Source organism: Monodelphis domestica, chromosome 3, assembly GCF_027887165.1.
Source record: "Monodelphis domestica isolate mMonDom1 chromosome 3, mMonDom1.pri, whole genome shotgun sequence".
NCBI classification, from domain to species: Eukaryota; Metazoa; Chordata; class Mammalia; order Didelphimorphia; family Didelphidae; genus Monodelphis; species Monodelphis domestica.
Window position 1 is genome coordinate 18,469,293 of NC_077229.1, and position 22,042 is coordinate 18,491,334.

Below are 22,042 nucleotides of genomic sequence, written 5' to 3' on the forward strand. Positions count from 1 at the left end.
CTATGGAAACCCTCAACTGTAAGACTCCTGCCTTCATCCACATACATGGCTAACAAAAGGGACCAAGCCAGAACCCTGGGGCCCTTGGCTAGAGACCCCCTGCCCTGAGGACGCTGACAGCCAGACAATCAGCAGCTATACAATCCCCACAAGCCCTTGCTCCACTTCCCCCAAATGCTTTGTAATCTCACGGGAATTCTGAGGTGGGCCGAGATCGAGGAAGGATTTAAGCTGGTGGCAAAGGTTTTTGGGGCGCTCTCTCTCTTTTGGACTTCCGTCTTGGAGCAGACGCACCTCTTGCGTGATGTGAGGTTATTTTGTCTAGGCCTCTGGCCTAGGCACATGTTTCTTACTTGTATATTCTTTAATCTTTAACCTTTAATAAACCTCTAAAAAATATAATACTCCTTTGAGAAACTAATTTTTACCTGCCTCAGTCTCCCCAAATTCCCTAATTTTAATCTTTACAGTAAGCTTAGAGAGCCACCCACCACCCAGGAGGGGTTTGACTTGACCCCAGAGGGCCAGGCTAGAGCACAGGAGGGCATAGGGGAGGGAGGCCATTTGGGTATCAAGAAAAGTTTTCTCTGGCCAACCACAGCTATCCCAAAGCGGCAAAGTGCCAGGGCCTTTGGAGGAGGGCCTGGACATCCCCCTCCTAGAAGGTCTTGAGGCAGCAGCCAGTGACGGGGCCAGACAACCCCTGAAGCCCTTTGCACACTAAATCTGCAGGTTGTGGGCAGGGAAGCTGGAAGGATTGTCCAGTCAGTTGTGCTGGCCGTCAGTTCTCCGACAGCCCAGACTCTCTCAGGAGATGTGGCCACTGCTCAAAGCTCCCAGGAGACCCCTAGCCTCCGGCCCTGAGCAAGCAGACCTGGGGCACCTCTGAATAGAGCACTGCCCTCTTTTTTTGGCCCCCAGCAGAAGATCCTCCATCCATGGGTGGGCAGAGGGTGTCCTGGCTCTGCTGCCACCTGGTGCCCGATAGAATGCCTAGAGAATTTCTCTCTTCTCTGTCAGGAAGGAGGTGCCAATGGCTCTGGGGGAACCCTCTGAGAGGAGGGAAGCCCAAATAAGGCAGGCCATGGGATGAGGGGAGGAAGACTGAGCCGTGGTTGAGCCCTAACATGCTGTGGGGGCCGCCTGAGTCAATGGGAACCGAAGCTCCCCCTTACCCCAGTCTCCACTGGGCCACATGCCCCTTCTTCCTGGTCCTGCTCCCCTCCCACCCCCACATACACCCTGAGAAATAAGCTCTTCAGACACTAAAGCTGTGCCAAGAGAGGAAATGTCAAGGGCAGGGCTTCTTTACCTGGGGCTTTCGGGGGGCTGAGAGTACACTTGGGAAAACAACTATCCCTGCTGGATAGCAAGCATTTCCTTCAATGGGGTACAGACATGACTCTGAGGAAAGGTCCAGGGGAGACAGTCAAGGGGAAGGGCCCCCAACCTCCCTGGCTCTCCTGAGGAACATTCTATCAATCACATGCAATGGAATTGTCTGGAGGAATAAAAGTGGGACAAGAAGGCTCATGGGGTCCCTTCTACCTAGGAAATTTTGTGACTTAGAGAAGTTATAATTGGCATGGGGGCAGCTGGGTAGCTCAGCAGAAAAGAGCTGGGCCTAGAGACTGGATTCCAATCTGGCCTCAGACACATCCTGGCTGTGCGACCCTGGGCCAGTCACTTAACTCGCATTGCCCAGCCCTTACTGCTTTTCTGCCCACATGGTACTGTTCAAAGATAAAAGGTAAGGTTTAAAAAAAAAAAAGACATAATTGGCATCGAGGCAGCTAGGGGTCCAACACACTGAGTCATGAAGGCCTGAGTTTAAATCCAGCCTCAGATACTTATTTAGTGGTGTGCTCCTTGGTGAATCGCTTAACTATTGTCTGCCTCAGTTTCTCCATCTGTAAAATGGGAATAATAAGGGCACCTCCCTGACTGTAGTGGGGCTAAAACAAGGTCATATTTGTGAAGCACTCTGTAAAGCTGGCAGTGCTATCTAAACAGCAGCTACGACGAGGATGATGGAATCACTCATCGAACAGGTGGATACTACAAGGCCAGGAGGGATGGCTAAGCCAGTCTAGGATACTGGGCTGAATGGAATTAGAGGAACAAAGGTCCAGTCTTCCTCCAGGAGCCCCCAGCCTGGTCCACCCCCAGCCCCATGCAGGAAGAAAGGGGACAAGTTTTCCCAACTCACTCCTTGATAGGGCCAAGAATGCTTTTCCAGATGCCAACAAACGTCACCTGCTGCCCAAGACCCAACCTCGACTCTGCTCAGGCCAGCTCTTTGGGTCTCCGCCTTGCAGCCCACACTCTTCCCCTTTGGCCAGAACGCCTTCCCCTCTCTCGCTTACTTCCCTCCAGTCCATGTCCTTTAATGGCCAGCCTGACCGAGTCCTTCCTTAGCCCTTCTCCCTCTCCCACCTATGGACATTGACCCTCCACATGCTCCTGGATTTCCGGCTTTGCCCTCTATGCCCCCTTCTCCCCTCTGATACAGCCTCTCCCCTGGCACAGACCTTCATCACCTCATGCCTGGACCTCTGCAATAGCTACTGGGGGTCTGCTGCCTCCAGGCTCTCCCCTCTCCAATCCATCCTCCATTTGGCCATTGAAAGGCAGGTCCCTCCATCCCCAGGGGCTCCCGCTCACCCTAGGATCCCATACAAAGTCCCACCTGACTATTCAGGCTTCCCACATGACCCATTTTCTTCTTCTCATCCCATACAGCCCCGATCCCATCCAACACGTTCTCTGCACCCCAATGACACTGGCTTCCTTACTGCACCTCGTGGCCGCTCCTTCCCTGCCTCCCAGCTTCCTTCAAGTCCCAGCTTTCTGCAATCCCTCGTGATTCTTTCCAAAGAATGCTGCCTACAGTTGTCTGTCATCTCCCCCATTAGACCGAGATGGGAGCTCGTTGGGGCAGGGACTGCCCAGGGTTTAGCACAGTGCCCGGCACATAGCAGGCACTTAATAAGTGCCCGCTGGCTTAACTGCCAAATTGCCTGTAAATTTTCTGTGGCCAAGCCCCATGCCGCAACCTTCTCTTCCATCTAGAAAGTGTTGGGCAGGGGGAAGGCCGCCATGTTGAATGGCCTAGATATTGCTGAGGAACTGCTGGGCCCAGGCGGGCACCCTCAATACGTATCATGCGGCCCACTTAAGAGCACCATTAATGAGGCAGGGCTGCCTCTAAATGGGTCACCCCAAAATGTGTCTCAGAGAGTCTAAAGATAGTCCCAGATGGCACCGAGGCCTGTTTCTGTCATCTTCTGTCGGTTTAGTGCCAGGCACGTTCCCGCCCCTTGGACCAATTACCTGTCGCACTATTGCTGAGGAGGCGGGCAGAAAACTCGTTAGATCCACTGAAATTCAGGAAGGATGTGCTGTCCCCAGGCTGGCGGGAAGGGAGATGCCTGCAGAGAGCAAAGGGTCAGCTTCTGGGCTGAGCAGAGGGCAATCTCTGTCGCCCGGCTGCCACTCCAACAGTCATGAGACAAAAAGCGGCCTGAGGGTTTTCCTTCAGAGCCCACCATGCCCACAGGGCCGGGTGACAGACACCCCAAGCTCTAGGGAATGGGCCCCAAACCTGCAGTGCCCTCTGGCACTCCCAGCCCCTGACAAACCACCTTCTCTGCTATGGTGATGACCACCAAAAGGAAGTTTCTGAAGGTTCTGTCTGTGTCTACAGAGGCCTTCTAAAGACACCCACCGCCCTGATGCAGCAATGCCCAACGCGGCACACAGCCTGCCCTCCTCTCTGGGATGTTACAGTAATCATCTTGTTCCCAGGGTCCAAACGTGTCCATCTGTTCGCATGAATGTGGACCGAGAGTGGAAAGTTAGGCAGGGGAAGGGGTGCAAATCACAAAGGTCCCTTCATGACCCCCAACTTCTTTTGTTCCAAAGCCCTGCTGGTGTCCCCCAGCTGAGACTCAGACTCAAAGGAGGAACACTGAGAAGGCATCGAGAGCATGGGCAGTAGAAGCTGGGGACGACACCCAACCAGACCACTAAAGAACCTCGGCCACAGATGTCCTTGTTCCAAAGGGTTGCTACCCCCTGTGTAAAAGGGGGTTGGGCCAGACAGGCCTGGGGCTCCAACCCCACACTCTTTCTGCTGCGCCTTTGCCCAGGTGGCTGCACCCACCAAAGTAAGCCTGGCACCGTCTCCCTCCACACCTCGGCCTCCTGGGATCCTGGGCTCAGCCTGTTTGGGGCCTTTCCTGATCTCCCCACCCCTTGCTTGGGACAGTGGCTAGAGAGCAGGCCTCAAAGCCAGGAAGACTCAGGTACATACTAGGCCAGCTCCCTAAGACTGCAAAGAGGTGCCAATCTGGTTCAGGAGCGCAAACGTCCTCACCCGGGGATCCCCTGTCCCATCGCTATCCTAATCAAGGGTTTGTTAAACCTTCCTTATGAGAGACGCGAGCATGCCCTCCCCCCCATGAGATGCCTCATCCCAGCAGACACTCCATTCCAAGGCCAGCTGGGTAACTCTGGGCAAAGCAGTGACCAGCTACTGGCCACCTGCCTCGGTTTTCTCAAAGAAGCCTTCTTGGTGGGATCCCAGCTCCTCAGGCTGTCGTGAGGAAGGCATCTTGTAAACGTAGGAGAGTCGCAGAAATGTGTGTCATCCCAGGTTTGCCAAAGGGGGGCAGAAGCAGAAGAGAAGTGGGGTGCTGAGCGAGGTGTGAGCCAAGGCTGATCTGGGCAGCCCTGGCACTCCTACAGTCAGGAGAGACTTCCAGGAGCCTCCCACAGCTGGGGAAAATCTGCCCAGGCCCCCCCGAGATGGCAAGCCCTTAAGCCTGCTGGCAACAGCTGTTTCTGAGGCCCCACAGTCCCCTTCAGCCGGAGCTCATCCCTCAGACTCTTGGCATCACCGGCCTTGGGTCGGGGGCCAGGTGCCCTGGGCCTGCGTCACCTGTCTACACCCCTGGCCGCGAGGCGCCCCTCTCCCAGTCCTCACCTTCCTGCCGCTTCGTGGTATGCCAGCTCCAGCAGCTCTGCAGATGAGTGAGTGGGATCGCGCTGCCCCCTGCCCTGGAGCTCCGCCATGTTCTGGCGAGTCTGGTGATGGATCTGGATGGCTTCTCCAGATGGACCTGTCCAGGCAAGCAGCCACTGGTCTGGGGCAGGTCCCTGCTTCCCCCTTCCCCTCCTCCTCTTGGCCAGCCCACTCTCAGCCCTTGGTAAAGTCACTTGTGGGCCTGACACTCACCAGACACTTCTCTGAGGTTCCATATCCTCTACCTGGAGACCCCTCAGGACACACTCTTACCCGCGTCTCAAAGGAACTGGGGTTTAAGTTCTCCCTCCTAAATATCCTTGGCGTGCAGGCAAGTGCCCCGACCCCCGGCCTAAGAGCAGGCACCTGACCCCTGGCTCAGACGATGACAGGGGCCTCCGGGGGCCCTGCCTTGGCCTAGGAGAGGGCACCCTTCACCTCCTCTACCTGAGCCTGTGGGCAGGAGCCCCCCAGGCTCTGCCTCGGCCCTTTCCACTCCACTCTGCCTTGCATTTCTCCATCTCTATGTCCTCTCTCCGAGGAAACTATCAACTCGTGGGTGGCAAGAACCTCCCCCATCTCCATGTTCCCCTAGTCTAGCAGGCTCTGCAGTGAAGTGGCACAGTGGTCAGAACACCAGGTCAGGAGTCAGGAGGTCCTGGGTTCCAATTTGCCCTCAGGTACTTGCTAGCTGTATGACCCTGGGCAATCACTTAATGCCCACTGCCCAACCCTCACTGCTCTTTTGCTGATGCTAGGATGGGAAGGTGGGAGGGAGGGAGGCAGGAAGGCAGGGAGGCAGGGAGCCAGGGAGGAAGGGAGATATTTATTGAAGCTAGAACCTGGTGAGTTGAGAGCAGCAATCCCGGGGGGAGGGGGCAAGGAAGGGGCAGCAGAGGCCAGCACCCGCACTTACCCACGGGGAAGGTGTGCATCCACCTCCTCCGGTTGGAGGTCAGCTTCATGGGCATGCGGGACGGAGCAAAGGGGTTGATCAGCGCTCGCTGGGGCGTGTAGCCGCCAGGACGCACGTGCAGCATGGACTCGGCACTGCCCACGTGGAACCTCCCAGGCGCACTTGAGTCTCGCTGCTGGGACTCCATCAGGTTCTCCAGGACATCTGTGGGCCCCAAGGACAAGCACAAGGAGAGTGAGACACGCGGAAAACAGAGACAACCAAGCATCTCCCAAGATGGCACGAGAGTGCCATGAGCGAGAGCAGCTGGCACAGATTTCTACAAGGGAAGTCTTATCTACTTAGAAACGTCCAGAAGGGGCCTAAAAAGGTCCTGAGTGGGCAGGGGCACGAGAGACAGCAATGGCCCCCGTGGGGAGGAGGCAGAGTCAGGGGGTCAGCAAGACCCAAATTAGCCCTCGCTGGCCCAGACAGCCTCCCACAGCTCTTCTCTACAGAGATGCCCGAGTGCGTGGGCAGGGGGAGATCACAGCTCAGATGCCAAATGAAAAAAGGAGAGCCGGGGGCTCCTACAGCGCCCACACTGACCTCGGGTGCTGGGGTAGCCGAGAGAGCTGCTGACGTCATACTGGTGCAGGTGGGAGTGGGGGATCATCAGGATGTGGGAGCCCTTGCCCAGGGAGCTGTCGTCTGAGGCCTGGCTCCTCCCCTCCTCGGGCAGCAGGGTACGGCTCTGCACTGAGGGGCTGGATGACACGTCGAAACTGCTGGAGCTCTTCCGGCCGTGGCTCTCACGTTCCCTCATGGACCTGACCAAGGACAGGATGAGGGTGAGTCCCCACAGAAGGTGCCGTCCACTCCTGATGAGCCCACACGACTGACTGCCCCCAGGGCATTCTTCCTACCAAGGAGAAGGCAGCCCAGAGAATGTGACCAGCACGGACTGGCTGTGTGGTCTTGGACAGGTCACTGTGCTTCCGCATACCTATATACACTGTCTCACTGAACCAGGGTCACAAAAGGGGCTTCAGAAACCCTCAAGTGTCCTCCGTGCCAGCCGGCTGGTCCTAGGAATCTGGACGCTAGAACTTTTCCACTAGGGTTTGGCCCTGTGGCTTCGCCAGTTAAGAAAGAACCTGCCTCTACCCCGCTCTTGAAGAGTCAGCAGAGGGACTTGGCCCAGGTCACACGGCTCCCCCGGGCCCCGAAGCCAGCTCTCTGTCCACCACCCCACAATGGTCCTTTTTACTATGACATCCTGGGATTCCCCAGCTCCAGCCCACAAATGCTCACAGCATTTCTGACCCAGAAAGCAGTGCGGCTGCTGGCAAGCCCTCTGTCTAACCCTTCGTTTCGTACGGAGGGCCCACAATTTGCCTGAGGTTACCCAGCAGATGTGCCAGGGTTATCACGTGGGTTTCCTGAGATTTAGCCATGTCCCACCACCTTCCCCTCTCCTCACTCCTGACTGATCCTGTCTACAGACTGCTCAGGACAGCTGTAGACTAGAAGCTCCTTGAGGGCAGGATCGGGCTTCTGCCTCTTCTTCTATCTCCAGTGTTTGTTTAGTTGAAACTGGCAGAAGTATCTCCCATCTCATTGATGAAAAAAACCTGAAGCCTCAAAACTTAACTTGCCAACAGGCACACAGCTAGTGAGTGCCCCAGGTGGGATTAACGTCCAAAGGCTGAAGCCCCTTGGAATCTTCCCCTGGGGCTTCCGGACCCATCAGCCTTAGCACCCACAGGCTCCCAGAGAGCTGGGCCTTCCTGGCCGGGTCAGAAGATGAAAGATAGCTGCTCTGAGAACCAGAGCATTCTGGGATTCTACAGGAAGGAAACGGCATCTCCTACACAAGATGGGCCGAGGATTCCAGAACTGCCAAACGCACACGACTACGGCTCAGAACTTTGTAAGGGGCATGCGTGCCAACACCGTATGGTCATGGAGAGACGAGCTACACAGCTTAGAAGGGGCAAGAGCACTCCAAAATGGAGTGCTCATTGACATGTTCTGAACTTCACGTTCTGCACCGGGGGTTAGGGTCAGAGGGGAATTTGTACCCAGTTCTCTCTTCACTCTCCACTGCACTACGCTGTAGCCTCACAGACAACTGCCCTTAAGAATGATGCCCCCTGGGGCAGTTGGGTGGCTCAGTGGATTGAGAGACAGGCTTATAGACAGAAAGTCCTGGATTCAAATCTGGTCTCAGGCACTTCCTAGCAGTGTGACCCTGGGCAAGTCACTTAACCCCCATTGCCAAGCCCTTACCATTTTTCAGTCTTGGAATCAATACACAGTATTGATTCTAGTACAGAAGGGAGGGAGTTAAAAAAAATAAAAAATAAAAAATGACACCCCCCCTCCCGACCTCTGTCCTCCCCAGCAAGCTCCTAGGCAGCCTCCCTGGGTATCTCGGCCATAAACCGGCTCCTCTCAGTAGCTTGGGGTCAGGCAAGCTCTGGGCCAGAGTCCCTCCCTCCCCACGGGAGCACTGTCCCTCCCCACGGCGAGCCCCTGTCAATGTGCCCGAGGACCTGAAGGTGGTGAGGCGCTGGGCACGGGCCGGGCCAGGCAGCCTGAACACTTGGGCATCGTATGCATCATAGTCCACCTGGATGGGCAGGGCATTCTCTGATTCCTTTGGGGTCCCGATGGCTGCAATGCACAAATAAGGAGAAATGAGGAACCCCCAGAAACAATGGGAGAGAGGGGTGGCCAGACAGAGGGCGGACCGAGGCTCATGGCGAGGCACGGCTTCCTGACCACCAGGACAGCTGCCCTGATCTTGGGCGCTCTCCAGACAGACGCTACAGGACCGCTCCAAGGGCCAGAATGAACTTGGGTGAGCCCAGGCCCCATTCTACTTGTGCTCTAGAACTCTCTTTCCTTCCCTTACTTGTAGCACAGGGCCTGACACACAGAAGGCACCTATAAATGTTTACTCCTTCTATAGTCTTGCTTAGGTTCTAACGGGTAAAGCACAAGGCATGATGGGAACAGGGCTAGGAGATGCTTCAGTTACAGCATGGGCCAGATCCCATAAGGCAAAGTGCTTAAGAAAATCCGAGGGGCAGCTGGGTAGCTCAGACGATTGAGAGCCAGGCCTAGAGACAGGAGGTCCTAGGTTCAAATCTGGCCTCAGACACTTCCCAGCTGTGTGACCCTGGGCAAGTCACTTGACCCCCATTGCCCAATACACAGTATTGACTCCAAGACGGAAGGTGAGGGTTTAAAAAAAAAGAAAAAGAAAATCCGCAGGACCAGGAAACCTCCCTCAGACTGCCCCAAGCAGGAGAAAAGGGCCCTCACAGAGGACCAACAAGAGCCCACTCCACTGAGCTCCCCAGAGGCCCCCTCTGCCCAGCCTTTCCTTCACTCCTCTCCAGTCTGTGCTCCAACAGCAACAGCGGAGACTTCCGGTCAAGATGGCGGTGTAGAAGCGGCGAAAGTTCAGACCTCCGAAACCCTTCCCTACCGATCGAAAACAAAGTGCTCCTAGGCCACCGAAATTCAAGCTGAACAACAGGATAGACCTGGGGAAACCTCCTCCTGGACCTGGATCAAAAGGTACCGCACCCCAAAAGCCAGAACCCTAGATCACTCAGATCTAAGGGGTAGACAGAAAGAAGGTCCCAGGACCCATCCCCCCCAACCCAGAGTGCTGAGCCCACGGCAGCAGCGGGAACCTCAGGGCTCTGAGGACTCACCTTGAAAGCAACCTGAGCCAGTCTCCGGAGCGCCCAACACAGACGGCAGGGAAGCATAGAGAGAAGGGGGAAGCCTGTGGCCTCCTGGCTGGGTTCTTCCCTCTGGGTCTCGGGGGAGGTCCCAGCTTCGGGGCACCATCTGAGCCCAATCCCATCGGGAGCCCTCAGAGCTACTGAAAGGACAGAGGGCTCAGGGCTGGCAAAGGGGTGGCTCCGAAGAGCCTACCTTGAAAGTAACCCGGGCCAGTTTCTGGGCACTCAACACAGACTGAGGAAGAAGAGGTTGCTGCTTTTCTCTATCTTCTTTTTTGGCTCCGGGATCATTCGGCCCACACTACCTGAACCTAATCCCATCAGGAGCCATCAGAGTCCAGGCAAGCCACTACCCCTCCCCTCTTAGAGAGCAGGGTCTTCTGAAAGAACCAGTTGAACCTAATCCCATCAGGAGCCCTTAGAGCTGCTGAGAGGACGGAGAACTCAGGGCTGGCAAGGGGGGTGCTCCGGGGAGCTTGCCTTGAAAGTAACCCGGGCCAGTTTCCGGGCATTCAACACAGACTGTAGAAGAGGAGGTTGCTGCTTTTCTCTTTCTTCTTTTTTGGCTCCGGGATCATTCGGCCCACACTACCTGAACCTAATCCCATCAGGAGCCATCAGAGTCCAGGCAAGCCACGACCCCTCCCCCCTTAGAGAGCAGGGTCTTCTGAAAGAACCACCTGAACCTAATCTCATCAGGAGCCCTCAGAGTCCAGGCAAGCCACAACCCCTCCCCCCTTAGAGAGCTGGGTCTTCTGAAAAAACAGAAACCTAGAGGCGAAGTCAAGATGGCAGCCTAGAAGGAGCATAGACCTGGCAGCCTGGCTAGAGCTTTAGAGATCCTCCATATCTGCTCCAGCCGTCCAGGAAGTTTAAAACTCAGAATAAATCCATCCCAAATAAGCTGAACTCAATCCCATCAAAAGTCTCCAGAACACAGGGAAGCCCAGGCTCCCCATCCATCCTCACTGACTGCTGAACTTTAAGCCAATCAAAAGCCTCCAGAGGACAGGAAAGCTCAAACCCCCAACAACCCTCCCTCAGAGTTTACACCAAGAGATCCTCTGTTAAAGCTCCAAGAGGGGAGACTGATAGAAGTCCCTAAAAAACAGAAAAATGAGAGGAACAAGAGCACAGACAAATACAGGGAGGAAAGAAGGGGTGAATTTGAACAAACAACAGAAACAGAAGAAAGAAACTACAATAGACAGCTACTACTCACCAAATGGAACAGAGGGGGAGAGATTAGCAAACGATAAACCAGAAATCCCAGCGAATTGGATACAGGCTGTGGAAGAACTCAAAACACAGCTAAGAGAGGCTGAAGACAATTGGGAAAAGAACTTAAAAATTAAGATAAGTCATCTGGAAACAGAGGCACTTGAACTAAAACAAGAAAATAGTGTCCTGAAAGCCAAAATCATCCAGCTGGAAAATGAGGCAAAGGAGATGAAAGATGAAGCAAAGGAGATGAAAGACGAGATAAAGAGGATGAAAGACAATCTTCAAAGAAACTCAGACCAGAAGGAAAAAGACGACCAAAAAGCCAAAGATGAAATCCAATCTTTAAGAACCCGAGTAAAACAACTAGAATCAAGTGACCTCACAAGGCAGCAGGACACTATAAGACAAAACAAAAAGAATGAAAAAATTGAGGAAAATGTGAAGCATCTCATTCACAAAACAGACGATTTAGAAAATCGTTCAAGAAGAGACAATTTAAGAATAATTGGACTACCAGAAGACCACGACAAAAGAAAAAGCCTGGACATAATACTAGAGGAAATTATCCAGGAAAACTGTCCCGAAATCCTAGAACAAGAGGGGAAAGTGGAGATTGAAAGAATCCACAGATCACCCCCTGTTTTTAATCCCCAACTGACAACACCAAGAAATGTTATAGCCAAATTCAAAAACAATCAGATAAAAGAACAGGTATTACAAGCTGCCAAAAAGAAACCATTCAGATACCATGGAAACATGGTGAGGATAACACAGGATCTTTCTGCATCCACACTGAAGGACCGAAAGGCATGGAATATGATATTCCGGAAAGCAAGGGAACTAGGCCTACAGCCAAGAATAAAATACCCATCAAAACTGACTATATTCTTACAGGGGAAAGTATGGTCATTTAACACAACAGAGGAATTCCAAGCATTCATAAATAAAAGACCAGACCTGAACAGAAAATTTGAAGTCCAACCACAGAATTCAAGAGAATCATCAAAAGGTAATTAAAAAAGAGGGGAAAAACAACAACAACAAAGGTTTTTTTTAAGAGACTCAATAAGTTAAAATGATATGTATCCCTATAAGAAAAGAGGTCATTGGCAACTCTTAAAAACTGTTGCTATCACCTAAGCAGCTAGAAGAACTACACTCAGAGGGAAGGGACAAACTGTATAGGATGAAAGGACAAGACATAAATAGGTATATAGAGATATGCATGCATAAATACATATACATGTGTATGTATATATATATATATATATACATGACTAAAGCTAAAAAAGAAAAGAGGTTATGACTAAAAGAAATGGGAAAAGAAACAAATGGGGGTAAATTTATATGTCACAAAGAAGCTCATGGCGGGAGGGGGGAGAACATCGATACACTGGAAGGGTAAAGAGGTCGGAGATAGGAAATATTCAACTCTTACGTACTTTGAAACTGACCCAAAGAGGGAAGAACAATCCAATCCATTGGGGAAGAGAATAGATTTGCGCCCTATAGAGGAGTAGAAGGGTAAAAAACAGACTGGTGGGGAGGGAAGCAGTACAAGGGAGGGAGAGGGTGGGGGGGGGAATTTTTAAAAAGACTACAGGGGAAAATAAGGGAGGGAATTAAAAGGGAGGGGGGTAGAAAGGGAAATACAAGGGGGACTGATTTAAAGTAAATCACTGGACTAAAAGGTAGAGCTGAAGAAGAAAGGTTAGAATTAGGGAAGGATATCAAAATGCCAGGGAGTCCACAAGTGACAGTCATAACATTGAACGTGAATGGGATGAACTCACCCATAAAACGTAAACAAATAGAAGAATGGATTAGAATCCAAAACCCTACCATATGTTGTCTCCAAGAAACACACATGAGGCGGGTAGACACCCACAAGGTCAGAATTAAAGGATGGAGTAAGACCTTCTGGGCCTCAAGTGACAGAAAGAAGGCAGGAGTGGCAATCATGATATCTGATAAAGCCAAAGCAAAAATAAACCTGATCAAAAGGGATAGGGAAGGTTATTATATTTTGTTAAAAGGGACTTTAGATAATGAGGAAATATCACTAATCAACATATATGCACCAAATAATATAGCACCCAAATTTCTAATGGAGAAACTAGGAGAATTGAAGGAAGAAATAGACAGTAAAACCATATTAGTGGGAGACTTAAACCAACCATTATCAAATTTAGATAAATCAAATCAAAAAATAAATAAGAAAGAGGTAAAAGAAGTGAATGAAATCTTAGAAAAATTAGAATTAATAGACATATGGAGAAAAATAAATTGGGATAAAAAGGAATACACCTTCTTCTCAGCACCACATGGCACATTCACAAAGATTGACCATACATTAGGTCACAGAAACATGGCACACAAATGCAGAAAAGCAGAAATAATAAATGCAGCCTTTTCAGACCACAAGGCAATAAAAATAACGATCAGTAATGGTACATGGAAAACCAAATCAAAAACTAATTGGAAACTAAACAATATGATACTCCAAAATCGTTTAGTTAGAGAAGAAATCATAGAAACAATTAATAATTTCATCGAGGAAAATGACAATGGCGAGACATCCTTTCAAACCTTTTGGGATGCAGCCAAAGCAGTAATCAGAGGTAAATTCATATCCCTGAGTGCATATATTAACAAACTAGGGAGAGCAGAGATCAATCAATTGGAAATGCAAATAAAAAAACTCGAAAGTGACCAAATTAAAAACCCCCAGCAGAAAACCAAACTAGAAATCCTAAAAATTAAGGGAGAAATTAATAAAATTGAAAGTGATAGAACTATTGATTTAATAAATAAGACAAGAAGCTGGTACTTTGAAAAAACAAACAAAATAGACAAAGTACTGGTCAATCTAATTAAAAAAAGGAAGGAAGAAAAGCAAATTAACAGCATCAAAGATGAAAAGGGGGACATCACCTCTGAGGAAGAGGAAATTAAGGCAATCATTAGAAATTACTTTGCCCAATTATATGGCAATAAATATACCAATTTAAGTGATATGGACAAATATATACAAAAATACAAACTGCCTAGACTAACAGAAGAGGAAATAGAATTCTTAAATAATCCCATATCAGAAAATGAAATCCACCAAGCCATCAAAGAACTTCCTAAGAAAAAATCCCCAGGGCCTGATGGATTCACCAGTGAATTCTATCAAACATTCAGAGAACAGTTAATCCCAATACTATACAAACTATTTGACATAATAAGCAAAGAGGGAGTACTACCAAACTCCTTTTATGACACAAACATGGTACTGATTCCAAAACCAGGCAGGTCAAAAACAGAGAAAGAAAACTATAGACCAATCTCCCTAATGAATATAGATGCAAAAATCTTAAATAGGATACTAGCAAAAAGACTTCAGCAAGTGATCAGAAGGGTCATCCACCATGATCAAGTAGGATTTATACCAGGGATGCAGGGCTGGTTCAATATTAGGAAAACCATCCACATAATTGACCACATTAACAAGCAAACCAACAAGAACCACATGATTATCTCAATAGATGCAGAAAAAGCCTTTGATAAAATACAACACCCATTCCTATTAAAAACACTAGAAAGCATAGGAATAGAAGGGTCATTCCTAAAAATAATAAACAGTATATATCTAAAACCATTAGCTAATATCATTTGCAATGGGGATAAACTAGATGCATTCCCAATAAGATCAGGAGTGAAACAAGGATGCCCATTATCACCTCTATTATTTGACATCGTACTAGAAACACTAGCAGTAGCAATTAGAGAAGAAAAAGAAATTGAAGGCATCAAAATAGGCAAGGAGGAGACCAAGTTATCACTCTTTGCAGATGACATGATGGTCTACTTAAAGAATCCTAGAGATTCAACCAAAAAGCTAATCGAAATAATCAACAACTTTAGCAAAGTTGCAGGATACAAAATAAACCCACATAAGTCATCAGCTTTTCTATATATCTCCAACACAGCTCAGCAGCAAAAACTAGAAAGAGAAATCCCATTCAAAATCACCTTAGACAAAATAAAATACCTAGGAATCTACCTCCCAAGACAAACACAGGAACTATATGAACACAACTACAAAACACTCGCCACACAACTAAAACTAGACTTGAGCAATTGGAAAAACATTAACTGCTCATGGGTAGGACGAGCCAACATAATAAAAATGACTATCCTGCCCAAACTTATTTATCTATTTAGTGCCATACCCATGGAACTCCCAAAAAATTTCTTTACTGATTTGGAAAAAAGCATAACAAAGTTCATTTGGAATAACAAAAGATCAAGGATATCCAGGGAAATAATGAAAAAAAACACTAATGAGGGGGGCCTAGCAGTCCCAGACCTCAAACTATATTACAAAGCAGCAGTCATCAAAACAATTTGGTACTGGCTAAGAGACAGAAAGGAGGATCAGTGGAATAGACTGGGGGAAAGCGACCTCAGCCAGATAGTATACGATAAACCCAAAGATCCCAGGTCTTGGGACAAAAATTCACTATTTGATAAGAACTGCTGGGAAAATTGGAAGACAGTGTGGGAGAGACTAGGAATAGATCAACACCTCACACCCTACACCAAGATAAATTCAAAATGGGTGAAAGACTTAAACATAAAGAAGGAAACCATAAGTAAATTGGGTAAACACAGAATAGTATACATGTCAGATCTTTGGGAAGGGAAAGACTTTAAAACCAAGCAAGACATAGAGAGAATCACAAAATGTAAAATAAATAATTTCGACTACATCAAATTAAAAGGCTTTTGTACAAACAAAAGCAATGTAACTAAAATCAGAAGGAAAACAACAAGTTGGGAAAAAATCTTCATAAAAACCTCTGACAAAGGTTTAATTACTCAAATTTATAAAGAGCTAAATCAATTGTACAAAAAATCAAGCCATTCCCCAATTGATAAATGGGCAAGGGACATGGATAGACAGTTTTCAGATAAAGAAATCAAAACTATTAACAAGCACATGAAGAAGTGCTCCACATCTCTTATAATCAGAGAGATGCAAATCAAAACAACTCTGAGGTATCACCTCACACCTAGCAGATTGGCTAACATGACAGTTATGGAAAGTAATGAATGCTGGAGGGGATGTGGCAAAGTAGGGACATTAATTCATTGCTGGTGGAGTTGTGAACTGATCCAGCCATTCTGGAGGGCAATTTGGAACTATGCACAAAGGGCGATAAAAGAATGTCTACCCTTTGATCCAGCCATAGCACTGCTGGGTCTGTACCCCAAAGAGATAATGGACACAAAGACTTGTACAAGAATATTCATAGCTGCGCTCTTTGTGGTGGCCAAAAATTGGAAAATGAGGGGATGCCCATCAATTGGGGAATGGCTGAACAAATTGTGGTATATGTTGGTGATGGAATACTATTGTGCCAAAAGGAATAATAAAGTGGAGGATTTCCATGTGAACTGGAACAACCTCCAGGAAGTGATGCAGAGCGAGAGGAGCAGAACCAGGAGAACATTGTACACAGAGACAAACACACTGTGGTATCATCGAACGTAATGGACTTCTCCATTAGTGGTGGTGTAATGTCCCTGCACAATCTGCAGGGATCAAGGAGAAAAAAACACTATCCAAAAGCAGAGGACAAACTGAGGGAATAGAAATACCAAGGAAAAGCAACTGCCTGACTACAATGGCTGAGGGGACATGACAGAGGAAAGACTCGGAGCAAACACTCTGATGCAAATACTAACAACATGGCAATGGGTTCAAGTCAAGAACACATATGATACCAGTGGAATCACACGTCGGCCACGGGGGGTGGGAGGGAGGAAAAGAAAATGATCTTTGTCTTTAATGAAAAATGCATGGAAATGATCAAATAAAATACTATAAAAAAAGAAAAAAAAAACAGCAACAGCGACTGCCAGTCTTTCCTGCTCCTCACTGAGCTCGTCCTTGGCTCTGCCGCCACCCCTGGGCTTCTTAAGGAGGTCACACAGGTCCAGCCTTTCCTGGTCCCCTCTGAGGTGCCCCACCTTAGGCGGCAGCCCCTGAGGACAGACTCTGTTTCTAGCTTTCTCTCAGCACACAGCGGTGGGTGGAAGAGGCCCAAAAGGGCCTCACAATGTGCAGCGAGCCTGACTGGCTGATCCGATGGAGGAGAGCTTAGAAGGCTCGACTCCAGGTCAGGAAAAGGTTGCTTTAAAAACATCTGCTAACCAGCTGAGAGAAGCCTCAGTAGGGCAAAGTGTGGCCTGAGGCCTCGAAGGCTTGGTCAACAGGACCATCTCTGGAGGGTTCTAGCCCAAGTCACCGAAGCTTGGAGAAGAGCTCTGGGGAGACATGTTGGCCGAGGACAACTGAGCTAAATTCCCCAAGCTGTCGCTGCCCCGGGCTGAATTTCATGTGCAATCTGCCCGGATTATCTGCCCCACCAGAGAGGTCAAAAGGGGGCCACAACACTGGCCAATGGTCCCAAACCAGATTAAAGGGTACCTGGGAAATCTGGCCTCAGATGCTTCCTAGCTGGTGACCCTGGGTAAGCCATTTAACCCCAACCACCAAGCCCCACCGCTCTTCTGCCTTGGAGCCAATACACGGTGTCCATTTTAAAGCAGAAGGTTGCGGGGCTTTTTTTAATGCAATTGGGAAATCTGGAATAAAATAAATACAAACACAATAAAACATGTGGTTTTCTGAGTCAGCGTGTGGCCCACAGGGGCCTTCTGTACAGTTTAGTGGCCCCATTTCTATTTAAGCAGGACACCACAGATCTAAGCTAAAGAAAGGTCATAATCTGGGACAAGAGGAAGAACCCACAGCAGGACAGCCTTAGAGCAACACATTTCCTCCAAGGACCATAGCAATGAAGAGCTCCCCTCTCAGAGACAAACTGCCCTGTGTCCCCTCTTAAAAACAGGCCCCCCAAATCTGAAGAGACCTCGGACATCATCTGGTCAAACCTCCATTTCCCCAGGAGGGAAAGCAATTCGGCCACATGACAGAGTGAGTAAGGTCAGAGCTGGAGACGGAGAAGAACAGCTTCTCCGAGCAGGAAGGGGTCAGAGGCCCTGCCCTTCTGGGCCTCCTCCGGGCCCTGGGGACTGCTGCCCACTAAGCCTGACCTCTCAGGGTCCTAGAAACTTCCCAAATTCTTCCCCATGCACATTTGGTGCTCTAGGACTAGTGCAGGAACTCTGTGCGAGTTCCTTCCTTCCCCTTCAAGCCTCCCCAAGGACCTCATCTAGAACCTGGGAAGCCAGTGATAGTGGCTTCATCAACTTCCCAGGCATGTGACCAAGGAGGGATGTAAGTGCTGGGGAAACTCTCCATGACTACATCAAGGTTAGTGATTCCCTCAAGGGCTGACATTCTAGACTGGCAGAGAATGTTTTAGACTGTCAGAGAACAAATAGCCCCCAAGACAACAGAGAAATATGGGCTGTTAGGGAATATCCTGGGCCCACGGCGGTGAACCTATGGCACATGTGCCAGAGGGGGGCACTCAGAGTTCTTTCTGTGGGCACAGTGCCATCACCCCAACACAGATTTTGCCAGAGTTCCCCCTAGAAAGTCAGAAGGATACGGAGCTGGGCTGCTCCCCTCCCTCTCTCCTTGGCTGCCTGAGGCCATCGCCCTCAAAGGTTCGCCATCATTGTCCTATACTGTCAGGGAACAGCACCCAAGATGACAGAAGAATCAGAGCTAAGAAATACTTACAGGTATCCCGGCCGTTTTTTGCCTTTTCGGTTGCAGGCTGTAAAAAAATAAAAAGAAAACATTAGAAGGGAGAGCAGAAAAGACAGAACAAAGGAAGTTACTGTCTTTGACAATTTATCTTTTCAAAAAATGTTCATTCCAGGTTCCCCAGGTTAGCAGAGCCTCGTTCTTTCTGCTTAAAATGGCCTCATTTCAAAGCGGTTCTCTCGGACCGCAGGTCACCCAAGAGCTCTGGAATTTTAAGCAGATGGGGGCCATTCCCAGGCCAGGCCTCAGCTTGTGCGCCTGTAAATCAACACATGACCATGCCACAGCCACAAGCGTGGCCAACGGCTCCAAGGTCCCTTCCAATTAACCTTTTTTTCTATTAATTCTAATTAATCCCCGAAGCATCCACTGAGACTACTGGCACTGGCATCCAAGTTGGGAAAGTGTGATTCTTATAAACTAATTTCAGCTCAAAACCCTGTTTGTTGGGATTAGCTGGGGGCTTTCAACAGGGTAGGGCAAGGATTTGCCACCTTGTTGATCTCAGGACCCTTCAGGACACTCTTAAAAATGACTCAGGATACACTGAGGTTATATCCATCCCGATTTACCCTATTAGAAATTCAAATTGGTCAATTTTAACAATTTAACAGTTACACTACCAGAACCCTTTTATGTGAGCATGTGACGTTAATAGAACACATATTTTTAAACATTTTTCTTTTTTTTTTAATAACCTTTACCTTCTGTATTAGTATCAGTTCTAAGACAGAAGAGCAGGAAGGGCTGGGCAATGGAAGTTAAGTGACTTGCCCAGGGTCACACAGCTGGGAAGTGTCTTGAGGCCAGATTTGAACCCAGGACCTCCTGACTCTAGGCCTGGCACTCTATCCATTGAGCTACCTAACTGCTACATAAAGAAATGATTTTAATGAAAAAGAATTATACTTTCCAAAATGAATCGTTTCATAGGAAGATGAATATATTTTTTGCAAATCTCCTTCATTTTGAGCTTAATGGAAGCCAGCTGATGCTCTCATCTGCCTCTGCTTTCAATTTGTGGAGACCCATTGTTCTGGCAGTAATAGAAGAAAATGGGCTCCCGGTACTTCGGAGGGGGAGCTAGAAAAGGGGCAGCCAGGGGACATCGGAGTGCACAGAGCACAGGGCCTACAGTCAAAAAGACTCATTTTCCTAAGTTCAAATGTGACTCAGACACTGACTAGCTGTGTGACCCTGGGCAAGTGATTTCACCCTGTTTGCCTCAGGTCCTCACTGGTAAAATGAGCTGAGCCAGGGGCAGCAAGGTGGTGGTTCAGTGGAAAGAGACGGGAGGTCCTGGATCTAATCTGGCCTCAGACACCTCCTAGCTGTGTGACCCTGGGTGAGTCACTTAACCCTCATTGCTCAGTTCCTCCCACTCTTCTGTCTTGAACTCGATACTCGGTAGTGATTCTAAGATGAAAAGTGAGGGTTTAAAAAACGAAAATAAAACACGATGAGCTGCGGAAGGCAACGGTAAAGTACTCCAGTATCTTTGCCAAAAACCAAACAAACCCCAAATGGGCTCACGGGGAGCCAGACACAACTGAAGGAAAACAATGAAACTTTATAGACAAACAAGCCTGACCTCAGGAACGCCCGGGTGGCCATCGTTGAGAAAGGCCGCTCTAGGAACGCCCAAAGAGACAGCCAGTGCCAACACGTGCCTGGCCTGAGGCACTCGGAGGTTCGGAGGGGTTCTGGCCAGTTCAGGTCAAGGGCAGAGCTTGAATTCAGGTCTCAGGTCTCTGACCTGTGCAGGGACGTGAGGCAGTCGTGCTGCCGGGGACTGCAAGGCCAGGGGAGCAGGGCCGGGCCGGCGGAGAGGAACAATGCCAGGCCCGAGGCCCTGAGGAGAGGCCAGGACGGCCGGGGCCTACCTTCCTTCCTGCCAGTTTGATGCGTGGGGTGAAGCTGTTACACAGATGCTGACTCTTGGACGTATAGAAGCTGCAGAGAGGAGAGAGGAGCGTGAGGTGGATTCCATTTCCTGCAGAGCACAGACCCGCGGCCCAAGCCAGGAGCGGAAGCCAGGGTCCCCTCCCACGGGGGCTGCGGCCCAGCTGACCTCTCCTGCCACCTCCTCCTCCGGATTACACTCGGGCCCAGAGAGCTCGGGACATTGGCTCAGTGGTCAGAGACTCTCCACTGGGCAGCAGGAGTTAGCCTGGAGAGAGTCCTGGGCCTCGATCTAGGAAGTCTCAGACCCTTCCTAACTGGGTGACCCTTGCCAAGTCACTTAACCGTGTGGGCCTCAGTTTCCTCATCTGTCAATGAGCTGGAGAAGGAAATGGGGAACCAAGAAAACCCCAAAGGGGTGATGAAGAGTTCTCCAAGCATGACTAAATGACGACGACTGAGAGTCTCGCCCTCCCAGGAAGACGAGAGGAAGGGCCGGACTCTGGACTTGTGGCACTGACTGCGGCCCTTCGTGGCTGGGCCCACGGCAGCTCCCCACTTGTGTGGGGAAGCGAGTTTCCATGTGGAAACCCCTCCAGGTCCCAGAAACCACAGGGCCGACCCGGCCCTGAACCCAAGGCTGCTGCTAAGGGAGCTCACGCTGACCCGGCAGGAGGCACGACCCTGGCCCCATCCCAGGCTGCATCCGAATTCAGCGCCCGCCCGCCAGCAGAGAGGCCCAAGGAAGGCCAGGTCTAACCGGGCGTGCAGCCCAGGTTTCAAGAGCTCTTTCCTGCCAACACTGTGAGCCGGGATGGGAGCCTGACCCAGACACACCTGGACCTGTGTCTGTCCACACAGGGAATTCCCAGGCAGGGAAAGGCCCTCCACCAAGGTGCTCAGCACCCACCTGAACCCCGGGCTCCCGACAGCTGCATCAGCATTCGAACTCAAACCTGCCAGGCGCCAAGGCTGCCTGTGGGCCACCCGGGGCAGCCTCAAGGGCTGCTCAGGAGACCTCGGAGACCCTCGAGAGCCACCCATTCAGGCACGATCCAGGCCCACTGACAGCTCTGCGGCCTCTTTATACTTTCTGTACCACAACCTGGAGTTTAACAAGTGGGGGACCAGACAGGCGGCAGGCGTCTGGGTCTGCTCCGAGCTCTAGACTGACTCACTGGGTGACTGGCCAGGCGCTGACCCTTCTGGGCCTCCAGTTCATCAACTATAAAGTGATGGTGATGGACTATCTCTGACACCCCTGTTCTAGACACTTCCCAGCCCTGACACCCCGTTCTAACCACACTCCCAGCCCTGACACCCCCTGTTCTAGGCCTCTCCCAGCCCTGACACCCCGTTCTAACCACACTCCCAGCCCTGACACCTCGTTCTAACCGCACTCCCAGCCCTGACACCCCCTGTTCTAGGCCTCTCCCAGCCCTGACACCCCCTGTTCTAACCGCACTCCCAGCCCTGACACCCCCTGTTCTAACCGCACT

At 50.0% G+C, this 22,042-nt stretch overlaps 1 protein-coding gene across 9 annotated transcripts in view; it reads right to left on the reverse strand.

Moving 5' to 3' along the window:
- The window catches only part of DEPDC5 (DEP domain containing 5, GATOR1 subcomplex subunit), a 116,113-nt gene that overhangs the window by 44,786 nt on the left and 49,285 nt on the right, over window positions 1–22,042 (reverse strand). For all 9 annotated transcript variants that reach the window (XM_056821444.1, XM_056821443.1, XM_056821440.1 and 6 more), the window contains 7 exons: window positions 20,525–20,594; window positions 18,615–18,651; window positions 8,480–8,600; window positions 6,531–6,751; window positions 5,943–6,146; window positions 4,988–5,123; window positions 3,334–3,431 (listed from right to left, as the gene is read on the reverse strand). In XM_056821444.1, the coding sequence (XP_056677422.1) occupies window positions 3,334–3,431; window positions 4,988–5,123; window positions 5,943–6,146; window positions 6,531–6,751; window positions 8,480–8,600; window positions 18,615–18,651; window positions 20,525–20,594 (887 nt within the window). The remainder of the gene's footprint in view (window positions 1–3,333; window positions 3,432–4,987; window positions 5,124–5,942; window positions 6,147–6,530; window positions 6,752–8,479; window positions 8,601–18,614; window positions 18,652–20,524; window positions 20,595–22,042) is intronic.